Below are 13,054 nucleotides of genomic sequence, written 5' to 3' on the forward strand. Positions count from 1 at the left end.
ACTCAAACATTAATCAATTGTAAAGCGGGTATAAAGAAAATATTTAGAATAAAGCCACTATATAAACTCCTTACTGTATAGACGTATTTACGTCAAATTCTCCGGAACCGTGGTTCCACTGCCACTTTTTTATATTGGATACCTTTCATCCGGACACTCTGTATTTCATGTGTAACCACATTTGTGTTATGAAGTATCAAGACATTATTAAATGTAGTATAACCATTTTATTCCCACAGATTTTCCTCACAATAACTATACAATATATAGCTCTGCATGCTTGAAAATACAGTTTATTAAATTTACATTTACGTGTTTCTTTTGACGTAAATACGTCTATACGGAAGGGCCATTCGGCAAAAAAGCGTAACGAAGATGTGTATCGAATCAACAATGTGTAAATAATTTTTCCTAGATAACAACAATGCCGAATAAACAATGACGTTTCCTAGGTAACAACAATGCCGAATAAACAGATTATGTTTCCTAGTTAACAATGCCGAGTAGATGAAGTTTCCTAGGTAACCATTGTTGTCGATTTGTTGATATTGGTTTACACATTTTCGTTACAGTCTTTTACCGAATTACCCTTCCGTATAGACGTATTTACGTCAAAAGTTTAATCACAAAATTACATATCTATCCATTTTCGGATTGTAATTAAAGAAATATAAGCATACTCTCATGATGTGACCTGTTACTGGAACCTGTTTTGTTTCAAACGACGAAAGTAATGCTTACAAAGGAAACATGTATTAGTTTATGTTATATTATTAGATGTTTCTGACAGAGATCAAAAAACCTTTCTTTCCTAATGCACAGAGTTTGAGTCTTAACAAATGTGCAAGTAATTTTGTTTATAATAAGACAATTAAATACAATTTAGTTAATATTTGTATTATTGCTTAGTTTGTCTTAGTGTTGAATGTTGTTCTGGTCAGAATTTCTATTGCTTTCAGCTGCAATTATATTACTTATTGCGGAAAATAAATCGTGAAACAAATTACTGTTAAACATTAGGACTAAGAAAGATGGAATGTAAAGAAAAATAGGCAGGAATTTGATAAATTATGAACTAAGTAGGATTTGGGGTTCTCACGGCGGTGAGTACGAAGCTGGCGCCGTGTCGTCTGGTAGTTTACCGACATTTCAGACATCCTCCCCGCTCTAGTTGACAGTAAGTAATAAGCAGGTTACGATGGGCTGGTCATGTAGCCAGGATTGCAGAAACGAGACGTGAACTTAACTATTTTGGATATGCATTATTTCGAAAGCTATCACTTTCAACATCGACACAAAGATGAGTGGATTATATGAAAATCAATTATGACGACTTTGGGTTGAGTAGGCTCATGAGTTTTAGATGGTCCTCGAATAGTACTAGGGGTGGGAATTTTGATTAACGATGTCCAAATTTTGTATATTTGTAGTAGCGTATTCTTGTTATAATCTGGTTTTTGCTAACAATGCTGGCGATAATGTTGCTTAGAAGCAAGCTTCTTGCAGATTCATAACATCGTCACGTTGTTGTTTTCCCAAAAGCGCACAAGAGTTCCAATATAGCTCACTCCGGGTGCGATTAACGCGCTCGTGGCTTGGAGTGGTCTTCCACCATACCTTAGACGACCTAGATGGAATCTCCCGTGCACTGCTGAGACCACAGTCGTGAGTTGCTGACGAAGACTGCACCCTACTCGATTACATGATGGCCACGTGCAGCCGACGACAAATCAGCTTGAAAAATTGTAGCAGCCACATAGGGCTTCCTTATCTGACAGCATTTAGGTGTGAACATCACTATCAGAGAAGATCTTCTAAAAGTATGACTACAGGGTTGGAGGCCTCCTGGGCTCAACGAGCTGCCGGTGTTCCCTAGGATGGACCAATCCCCCGTAGATCGAACTTCAGTACGATTTGGGACTCATTTTACTGCTTGTCGCAACATGTAGCCATTATTCTCTGAGGGTAACAGTCTTCGTTGATGTCAATTATAGGTTCATCATAACAGGCAGAGATGACTGCGTTGTCTTCTTCGTGGATGAAATTTTTTTCTGCTGGTACTTGCGTTGGCTAGGGTAGTTCTTGTGCTCATGTGAAATGTATTGGTGATGTTGATCGACTCTTCCCTTTTCATCAACAGTCCAAAGGGGGAGGAGATTTTCAGTTCTTTATGTTGTTGGTTCCATGCATCCACGCCACTGAAACAGGTTGTAACTCCATCTTAAAAAAACTTAAAAACACTGCAATATACATTTAAAAACAAAACCATTTACTTTCTCGAAACAAATTATAATACATTCACGTTACACGGGGTCATTGATTACCCTACTACAAACAAAGAAGCTCACAAACAAAACATATAAGAATAAAAAAAAACATGACTCCTCTCGCTCTAGGCACCACTCGAATTCGTCTCCCCAGCCTTGACCACCCCGAGGGACCACAAAAATCCCAAAATCACTGTGGTTGCCCCGTCCACCGACACAGCAAAATCAATACCTATCCGGACGGGCAATCACAACGTGAAACCAAATACAAGCGAAGGTCACCTCGAAGAGGGTGCCCAGGCGGAGAGACATTGCCGACCGGATCCGTAGTAGCAGCCTGAGTTTCGTCCGTGTACTGGAGAGAAGAGGTCAGCCCAAATCATCCCCCCCCCTCTCCTAAACCTCCCTAACCTCACCACACGCATGCGCACCCCTTTCGAAGTTTCGCCGTCACAACATCAGAGCCGAATACTCGGCTCAATGTACTATTAGTGTTGGAAATAAGTGACCTTATCGTAATCAATGTCGAATTATGTGGTGATTCACGAGTAGTCCTGTAATACAGTTTGAGATCACAGAGATAAAGGAGATTATTGTGCGTGGGTGATGAGGTGACCTCTTGGCTCCTAAGACTATTGCTTATGTCCGGGCAACCAATTGCAGTACGGACGGTTTGGAAATGTTAATTTTAAAGTAATATAACGGAAACGTTTACAAGCTACAAAACCTTGTACTAAATTAAACGCATTTGCATTTCGAGCTTAAAATTAATTACATATAGCAGGTTTTGGAACAGATATTTTTCAGCCGTGGTTGACATTGAATCGTACAGTCTTCAGAAGTTGAGCAACGTTCCGAAGTTGCGGGCTGAATCCTGATTGTAGTTACGCCACTTGGCTGTTGCAATAATCCTCTGTGAGGTGCTCCAAATTTTACGTAGTGAATTTTATCAGTCTTTAAATTTAGATGTCTTCTTATCGTAAAACATAAATACTCGTAATTTTGTCTGTACCTTAAGCGAAATATTCTCGTAATTCAAAACGTCTGCTTACCATCATAAATATTTCGATTAATATGCAAGTGTACTTACTTATATCCGGTATATATATGAAGAATAATCCGAAAAACATGAACACTAGCGCAACCCCTGTCGCAGCAAGACATCCTAAGTAGAAATCTTTTGGTTTTTCTTCTTCTCGTGTCAAAATTGTCGGTGATGTGCTGTTAGTGGTGGAATTAATTCCACTTATCGTACTCAGTGTCGAATACGGTGGTAATTCAGGAGTAGTCCTGTAACACAGATTGAGATTACAGAGATAAAGAATATTATAGTACGCGGGTGATCGGGGACCTATTGGCCCACGCGACTTCAGCTTATTGCCAGGCAACCAAATACACCTCGGACGCATTGAGAGAGTTAGTTTTAAAGTAATGTACCCGAAATGTTTTCAAGCTTCAAAACCTTGTATAGAAATGAACAGCATTTGCATTTGAAGCTTAAAATTAATGTCATATAGAAGTTTCTAGATTGGATATTTTTGAGCCGTGTTTGAGATTCAATGGAAAAGTCTTTAGAAGTTGACCGACGTTTCGGAGTTGCGTGCTTAATTCATATTATGGATTCGCCACTTGTCTGTTACATTAATCTTCTATGATGTAGTTCCGATTTTATGTAGCGAATTTTATTACTCTAATTTAGACTTAATTTAGACTTTTTCTTATCGTAAAATATAGAAAAATCGTATATTTCTCCGTTCCTTAGGAAAATATTCTGGGAATTCTAAAGGTCTGCTTACCATCATAAATGTTTTGAACCAGTATGCAAGAGTACTTACTTATATTTCTTATAAATTCTTCTTATCACTTGATATATGATTAATAGAATAATCAATGCAGCAAAAGCCAGCCATACGCTTCCGAATACAACAAGTACAACCCGAGATATGTTGACTTTGGTGCTGTTTGCATTAACTGTGAAGTTTTTTTCCATCTGAAAGGTTAAAAAAGAAATTGTTTGGCTCATAACGAAGAATAATTCTCTACTCTTAATATCTGAACCATGCCATTAGCTGCGAAGTGAGCTGTAATAATTTTGCAGATGAAAGATGCAAACAAAGTTTTAGTCAGGAGGCCAGTTGCCACTTACCTTATAAAATTATGTTCTCTTTCAAATTGTTGGTTGCTGACTGTTCTCTGTTCCGTTCTGTTCTGTTTTTTCACGTCTGTGTTGCAGGAGTTTTGTTGATGACGTCAGTAAACATTCTAACAATGTAAATAATGTATCAACACGCTGCAACAATTGAATGAATACGAAGTGTTTAAACAATTGAGATGCACAAATAATGAATTAAATATAATTACAGCATTGAAAAGTTATGGATCGTAAGCTAATTAAATTTTGTTTTACATCCGTTGACTTCCGATTACCCGGGTAGTTTATAAAGTTTATAATCCCGGTTAATCGTAACCTTTAATAGCCCGCATAAATAAAAGAGAAATATCTAATTTTATTTACAGGCATACACTACTTAATTTTTTGAAGATTTTCTAATAACGGAAGAGAATCTTCTTTTAAATTTAATTAAGTACATACCTTCAAATTTTAAAACTTTTAACATCTGGTTGTAATAACCTGTTATAATATGTTTCAGGTTTTATCCACAATTGATATATGTCAATGCGTTATGTAATTTGTCATTTCATTTTAAATCTTTCTACGAATTTTATACGTCACATTTTTAGTTTCAGCTATAACCATTTAACCCCCCCGGATAATCACAATGAAATTTTTGGAGATAGATAGAGACGCATAATTCGACACACTCATGCAACTAGAAGTGGACTGGACGACCGGGGTTCGATCCCCGACGAAGGCAGAGGATTTTTCCTGAAGACTCAGCGACCAGACCGGGTCTGGTGCCTACCCAGCCACCTACCCAATGAGTATTGTGGTCCTATAGTGGCGGTAAAGCGCGGCCGGGGCGTGATTTCTGACCACTCACCCCCATTTAGTGACGAGGTCACGAATGAGTAGGACGTATACCTTCCTTCCCCCCATTGTGTAATATCGCAATAGTGATTTACTTTGTTAAAGAAAATTGTTGAGTAATGTGTGATCCTCTTTTGAATGAGATTAATTTATTATAGTTCGTCATGTATTTCCATGTTGTGGCAGTAAATGGCCCTCAATTATAACCTTAAGGCCTTTATTCTTCTCTTCACTAACTGAAGATGTACACGTTATGTATTTCATGTGTAACCACATTTGTGTTATGAAGTATCAAGACATTATTGAATGTAGTATAACCATTTTATTCCCACAGATTTTCCTCACAATAACTATACAATATATAGCTCTGCATGCTTGAAAATACAGTTTATTAAATTTACATTTACGTGTTTCTTTTGACGTAAATACGTCTATACGGAAGGGCCATTCGGCAAAAAAGCGTAACGAAGATGTGTATCGAATCAACAATGTGTAAATAATTTTTCCTAGATAACAACAATGCCGAATAAACAATGACGTTTCCTAGGTAACAACAATGCCGAATAAACAGATTATGTTTCCTAGTTAACAATGCCGAGTAGATGAAGTTTCCTAGGTAACCATTGTTGTCGATTTGTTGATATTGGTTTACACATTTTCGTTACAGTCTTTTACCGAATTACCCTTCCGTATAGACGTATTTACGTCAAAAGTTTAATCACAAAATTACATATCTATCCATTTTCGGATTGTAATTAAAGAAATATAAGCATACTCTCATGATGTGACCTGTTACTGGAACCTGTTTTGTTTCAAACGACGAAAGTAATGCTTACAAAGGAAACATGTATTAGTTTATGTTATATTATTAGATGTTTCTGACAGAGCTCAAAAACCTTCCATTCCTAATACACAGAGTTTGAGTCTTAACAAATGTGCAAGTAATTTTGTTTATAATAAGACAATTAAATACAATTTAGTTAATATTTGTATTATTGCTTAGTTTGTCTTAGTGTTGAATGTTGTTCTGGTCAGAATTTCTATTGCTTTCAGCTGCAATTATATTACTTATTGCGGAAAATAAATCGTGAAACAAATTACTGTTAAACATTAGGACTAAGAAAGATGGAATGTAAAGAAAAATAGGCAGGAATTTGATAAATTATGAACTAAGTAGGATTTGGGGTTCTCACGGCGGTGAGTACGAAGCTGGCGCCGTGTCGTCTGGTAGTTTACCGACATTTCAGACATCCTCCCCGCTCTAGTTGACAGTAAGTAATAAGCAGGTTACGATGGGCTGGTCATGTAGCCAGGATTGCAGAAACGAGACGTGAACTTAACTATTTTGGATATGCATTATTTCGAAAGCTATCACTTTCAACATCGACACAAAGATGAGTGGATTATATGAAAATCAATTATGACGACTTTGGGTTGAGTAGGCTCATGAGTTTTAGATGGTCCTCGAATAGTACTAGGGGTGGGAATTTTGATTAACGATGTCCAAATTTTGTATATTTGTAGTAGCGTATTCTTGTTATAATCTGGTTTTTGCTAACAATGCTGGCGATAATGTTGCTTAGAAGCAAGCTTCTTGCAGATTCATAACATCGTCACGTTGTTTTCCCAAAAGCGCACAAGAGTTCCAATATAGCTCACTCCGGGTGCGATTAACGCGCTCGTGGCTTGGAGTGGTCTTCCACCATACCTGAGACGACCTAGATGGAATCTCCCGTGCACTGCTGAGACCACAGTCGTGAGTTGCTGACGAAGACTGCACCCTACTCGATTACATGATGGCCACGTGCAGCCGACGACAAATCAGCTTGAAAAATTGTAGCAGCCACATAGGGCTTCCTTATCTGACAGCATTTAGGTGTGAACATCACTATCAGAGAAGATCTTCTAAAAGTACGACTACAGGGTTGGAGGCCTGCTGGGCTCAACGAGCTGCCGGTGTTCCCTAGGCTGGACCGATCCCCCGTAGATCGAACTTGAGTACGATTTGGGACTCATTTTACTGCTTGTCGCAACATGTAGCCATTATTCTCTGAGGGTAACAGTCTTCGTTGATGTCAATTATAGGTTCATCATAACAGGCAGAGATGACTGCGTTGTCTTCTTCGTGGATGAAATTTTTTTCTGCTGGTACTTGCGTTGGCTAGGGTAGTTCTTGTGCTCATGTGAAATGTATTGGTGATGTTGATCGACTCTTCCCTTTTCATCAACAGTCCAAAGGGGGAGGAGGTTTTCAGTTCTTTATGTTGTTGGTTCCATGCATCCACGCCACTGAAACAGGTTGTAACTCCATCTTAAAAAAACTTAAAAACACGGCAATATACATTTAAAAACAAAACCATTTACTTTCTCGAAACAAATTATAATACATTCACGTTACGCGGGGTCATTGATTACCCTACTACAAACAAAGAAGCTCACAAACAAAACATATAAGAATAAAAAAAAACATGACTCCTCTCGCTCTAGGCACCACTCGAATTCGTCTCCCCAGCCTTGACTACCCCGAGGGACCACAAAAATCCCAAAATTACTGTGGTTGCCCCGTCCACCGACACAGCAAAATCAATACCTATCCGGACGGGCAATCACAACGTGAAACCAAATACAAGCCAAGGTCACCTCGAAGAGGGTGCCCAGGCGGAGAGACATTGCCGACCGGATCCGTAGTAGCAGCCTGAGTTTCGTCCGTGTACTGGAGAGAAGAGGTCAGCCCAAATCATCCCCCCCTCTCCTAAACCTCCCTAACCTCACCACACGCATGCGCACCCCTTTTGAAGTTTCGCCGTCACAACATCAGAGCCGAATACTCGGCTCAATGTACTATTAGTGTTGGAAATAAGTGACCTTATCGTAATCAATGTCGAATTATGTGGTGATTCACGAGTAGTCCTGTAATACAGTTTGAGATCACAGAGATAAAGGAGATTATTGTGCGTGGGTGATGAGGTGACCTCTTGGCTCCTAAGACTATTGCTTATGTCCGGGCAACCAATTGCAGTACGGACAGTTTGGAAATGTTAATTTTAAAGTAATATAACCGAAACGTTTACAAGCTACAAAACCTTGTACTAAATTATAGGCATTTGCATTTCAAGCTGAAAATTAATGACCTATAGCAGATTTTGGAACAGATATTTTTCAGCCGTGGTTGACATTGAATCGTACAGTCTTCAGTAGTTGAGCGACGTTTCGAAGTTGCGTGCTGAATCCTTATTATAGATTCGCCACTTGGCTGTTGCAATAATCCTCTGTGAGGTGCTCCAAATTTTACGTAGTGAATTTTATCAGTCTTTAAATTTAGATGTCTTCTTATCGTAAAACATAAATACTCGTAATTTTGTCTGTACCTTAAGCGAAATATTCTCGTAATTCAAAACGTCTGCTTACCATCATAAATATTTCGATTAATATGCAAGTGTACTTACTTATATCCGGTATATATATGAAGAATAATCCGAAAAACATGAACACTAGCGCAACCCCTGTCGCAGCGAGACATCCTAAGTAGAAATCTTTTGGTTTTTCTTCTTCTCGTGTCAAAATTGTCGGTGATATGCTGTTAGTGGTGGAATTAATTCCACTTATCGTACTCAGTGTCGAATACGGTGGTAATTCAGGAGTAGTCCTGTAACACAGATTGAGATTACAGAGATAAAGAATATTATAGTACGCGGGTGATTGGGGACCTATTGGCCCACGCGACTTCAGCTTATTGCCAGGCAACCAAATACACCTCGGACGCATTGAGAGAGTTTTAAAGTAATGTACCCGAAATGTTTTCAAGCTTCAAAACCTTGTATAGAAATGAACAGCATTTGCATTTGAAGCTTAAAATTAATGTCATATAGAAGTTTCTAGATTGGATATTTTTGAGCCGTGTTTGAGATTCAATGGAAAAGTCTTTAGAAGTTCACCGACGTTTCGGAGTTGCGTGCTTAATCCATATTATGGATTCGCCACTTGGCTGTTACATTAATCTTCTATGATGTGGTTCCGATATTATGTAGCGAATTTTATTACTCTTTAATTTAGACTTTTTCTTATCGTAAAATATAGAAAAATCGTATATTTCTCCGTTCCTTAGGAAAATATTCTAGGAATTCTAAACGTCTGCTTACCATCATAAATGTTTTGAACCAGTATGCAAGAGTATTTACTTATATTTCTTATAAATTCTTCTTATCACTTGATATATGATTAATAGAATAATCAATGCTGCAGAAGCCAGGCATAAGCTTCCGTCTACAACAAGTGCAACCCGAGATATGTTGACTTTGGTGCTGTTTGCATTAACTGTGAAGTTATTTTCCATCTGAAAGGTTAAAAAATAAATTGTTCGGCTTATAACTAAGAATAATTCTCTACACTTAATATCTGAACCATGCCATTAGCTGCGAAGTGAGCTGTAATAATTTTGCAGATGAAAGATGCAAACACAGTTTCAGTCACTAGGCCAGTTGCCACTTACCGTATAAAATTATGTCCTCTTCAAATTGTTGGTTGCAGACTGTTCTCTGTTCCGTTCTGTTTCTTCACGTCTGTGTTGCAAGAGTTTTGTTTATGACGTCAGCAAACATTCCAACAATGTAAATAATGTATCAACACGCTGCAACAATTGAATGAAAAAGTGTTTAAACAATTGAGATGTACAAATGGTGAGTTAAACATAATTACAGCATTGAAATGTTATGGATCGTAAGCTAATTAAATTTTGTTTTACATCCGTAGGCTATAATTACAGTTGACTTCCGATCATGAACCCAGTTAATGGTAATCTTGAATAGCCCGGTTAATCGTAACCTTTAATAGCCCGCTTAAATGAAAGAAAAATATCTATGTTTATTTACAGACATACACTACTTAATTTTTTGAAGATTTTCTAATAACGGAAGAGACTGTTCTTTTAAATTCAATTAAGTACATACCTTCAAATTTTAAAACTTTTAACATCCGGTTGTAATAACCTGTTATAATAAATTTCAGGTTTTATCCACAATTGATATATGTCAATGCGTTATGTAATTTGCCATTTGATTTTAAATCTTTCTACGGATTTTACATGTCACATTTTTAGTTATAGCTAAAACCATTTAACCCCCCTGATAATAACTGTTTTATTTTTGGAAATAGATACAGACGCATAATTCGACACACTCATGCAGCTAGAAGTGGACTGGACGACCGGGGTTCGATCCCCGACGAGGGCAGAGGATCAGAGCGACCAGACCGGGTCTTGCTTATTTTGTGAATCGATTTCTGGTATTGTTATCGAGAATATGCGATTCCTTTTATTGCATCTTTTTTCCCTACCTTTTGGTGGTTGCTAGAAGATAATATTTTATATAATACTTAAATGGACGTGTGTCCATTGCTGATTCGTTTGCTTGTAGTCGTCTGTTCTTTAAACTCAAATCTGTTTCGTGTTTACAAATATACTGCGCCTTTACAGTGAATAATTGAAATATGAATAATGTCACATTCGTTTATTAGAACTGGTATTTAATGACAAGTAAGAATAATTTAGTATTTGTTGCACTGACTTCCATGTGTCACATGAGTGATTAAGTACTAATATTTATTTATTTGTTAGTTTAATAGGTCTGTTTTACAGTTAGTTACAGAACTGGGTTTATTAAATACGTGTGATATAAGAATAAATGAACAATTTTATTACGTAAGTGCTGGTTTTTTTCCTAAAAGACTCTCCGATCAAAGAACTGGCACTTTAACTTGGTAGCCCTAAATTATATTGTGTAAAATAAGGAATTATATCTTCCATAAGTAATCAAAACTAGAATTAAACTTTCTGTGAGTACACAATTGATAATTAAATTGCATGGAAATGAGGGCGTTATGAGGTATTGAGCAATATACTTATTGCCTCTATCGTCAGGGCGATAATGATGTTGAAGGCAGTAAGAATATCTTAAACGTCTGTCAGCACGATGCAGTACCCCACAAGACTCTAATCTTTATATTCGGCGCCGTAAGGACCTTAAATACAATTCCTGTCTCTAGGCTCACAAGTAAGTCATTATGCGCTCACTGTAATTAACTGTAGGGTGCTTGAAGAAATGTCATAAGAACCACATCATGCCACTGTGTATGGAACAGAAATACAAGTACAGGTAGCCCTCGTTTTATGCCGGGGATGTGTTCCTGGACGAACCGGCGTAATCGGAATCGGCGTAAATTGGAACGATTTTATAATGTAAATCAATGTGAAGTCAATGACATGCGTTCCCAGCACCCAGACATTGACGATTAATATAATGGCATTACATTTAAAGCTCTGAAATAACGTAAATAAAATAAAGGGAATTTAAAAAAAATATATTTTATACGCTTACAATTGGCAATGGCGTGATGAGTGGCGTTAGTTCTCTGACGAAGTCCGTGGTCGAGGATCGTCATGTTTTTTAAAGAAGGCATGTAGTGTGGACTGCCTTGATTTATTCCGCAGAGATTAAATTAGTCCTTTGAAAGTTTAAAGCGCCAGGAATGAAGTTGCATAAGAGCAAACTCGCATATGCAAAAGTTTGCATTTCACAAACAGCTTTTATCGATTCATCGATCTCACTGGAGCAAATTCGCGTTAACGAAATTGCAGAGATAACTGTATTCACAATTTTTATTCAGAATCAGCTATGTAAGAATTACGATTTAGTATAAGAAGCGGTACGAGAAACATTGTAAAACGTTATAATTTTTTTTTTTTTTTTTTTTTTGACTTTCTAGTTTCAAAACCGGCGTTATTCTGGACCGGCGCAAGTCGAGGGCTACCTGTACGGAGCTTAATACAATATTTAAGTGTTTTATTTTAGAGTTGAAGCTATATTGGCTATTGTTGGACTGTTTTTCACATTTTGCCCTTGTCCCGTAAATTCAACGTAAGTATTCACAAAATTTTCCAAATCAAATTTATGTATGGCTCTCTGAATCTTTTTTATTTGTTTAAGACTCTATCTCTCATCGAATTAAAACGCTGCCCAGTGTACATATCACATTTGAATGATGATGATGACTGTCGGAGAGTCTCCGTTTTTTAGACAATGTAAAACATGTGTACTTGGTATAAACGTTTTTTGTTTGTGTCCACTACGTGGAACTTTTTTAAATAAATTATTTGAACCACATCGTCAACTAAGTGTTTACCACGCCCGATTTAAACGTGTCTGTGAAACCAGTGACTGCGGAAAATATTGGATTACTCTGAGGTATTTCTACGGTCAGCCTGTTTTGCTTTCAAGTTCAGTGATTATTGGATCGTTGTTTTCCATAATTTCGTGGCATAGCTGAGCAGAAGGTATGGATTTCTGGACTCGATTTACAATGCCTTTCATATAAAACACAGAGGTTTTACACTTGATAAACCACTATTATCGTTTGTCGGGACCTCAGTTCAATATATCCCTGAGTTTGGTTGTAACAAAAGGTGCTATTCCACGTTCGTTATCGAAAACTGTATTTTATCCCCCATATAGTAAACAGGGTGAATATGGCGTTTTCCTGAAGGGTTGGAATATGAGTAAACATTACTGTATATATCGATATAATAATATCGCAGCGGTTCTCAATGGAGCAGTGATCTGGAAGTGGAAGATAGACCACGTCTCTTGTCGTCTCACGTTTTCTTACCACGAATGTTATATTGATTTTTTTACACTTAGTGCAAATGTATTATAGCTATTAACTTATATGTGAGTAGGGACTGGGTCTTTACGAAGTACAACCTCATATATTACGGTAGATGGTCATAACTAAAAGTACTTGGAGT

General features: G+C 37.4%; 3 protein-coding genes across 7 annotated transcripts in view; 1 reads left to right on the forward strand and 2 right to left on the reverse strand.

Annotated features, from left to right (window-relative positions):
* Positions 1 to 13,054, forward strand: part of LOC110828453 (Krueppel-like factor 6) — a 617,820-nt gene that overhangs the window by 504,233 nt on the left and 100,533 nt on the right. The window lies entirely within an intron of this gene.
* On the reverse strand, positions 268 to 4,563 carry LOC147874048 (uncharacterized). Its single transcript, XM_087347262.1, has 4 exons — positions 4,414 to 4,563; positions 4,103 to 4,257; positions 3,358 to 3,557; positions 268 to 2,198 (listed from the first exon to the last, which is right to left on the reverse strand). The coding sequence occupies exons 2-4, from the start codon at positions 4,255 to 4,257 to the stop codon at positions 2,161 to 2,163; spliced, it is 393 nt and encodes a 130-aa protein (XP_087203388.1). The 5' UTR covers positions 4,414 to 4,563; the 3' UTR covers positions 268 to 2,160.
* Positions 5,556 to 9,887, reverse strand: LOC110828454 (uncharacterized). 3 transcript variants are annotated; one of them, XR_002542666.2, is made up of 4 exons: positions 9,746 to 9,760; positions 9,396 to 9,589; positions 8,703 to 8,902; positions 5,556 to 7,545 (listed from the first exon to the last, which is right to left on the reverse strand). XR_002542666.2 is itself a non-coding variant. In XM_087347263.1 (3 exons), the coding sequence occupies exons 1-3, from the start codon at positions 9,587 to 9,589 to the stop codon at positions 7,508 to 7,510; spliced, it is 393 nt and encodes a 130-aa protein (XP_087203389.1). In that variant the 3' UTR covers positions 5,556 to 7,507. The 3 variants fall into 3 exon arrangements, 1 of the variants encoding a protein (XP_087203389.1); XM_087347263.1 differs by lacking the exon at positions 9,746 to 9,760 and having other exon boundaries at positions 9,435 to 9,589; XR_015534732.1 differs by lacking the exon at positions 9,396 to 9,589 and having other exon boundaries at positions 5,619 to 7,545; positions 9,746 to 9,887.

The sequence above is a fragment of the Zootermopsis nevadensis genome, unplaced genomic scaffold (assembly GCF_977971745.1).
Source record: "Zootermopsis nevadensis isolate Lab colony 2312 unplaced genomic scaffold, Znev_1.0 Znev_ptg000011l, whole genome shotgun sequence".
In the NCBI taxonomy this organism is placed as follows: domain Eukaryota; kingdom Metazoa; phylum Arthropoda; class Insecta; order Blattodea; family Termopsidae; genus Zootermopsis; species Zootermopsis nevadensis.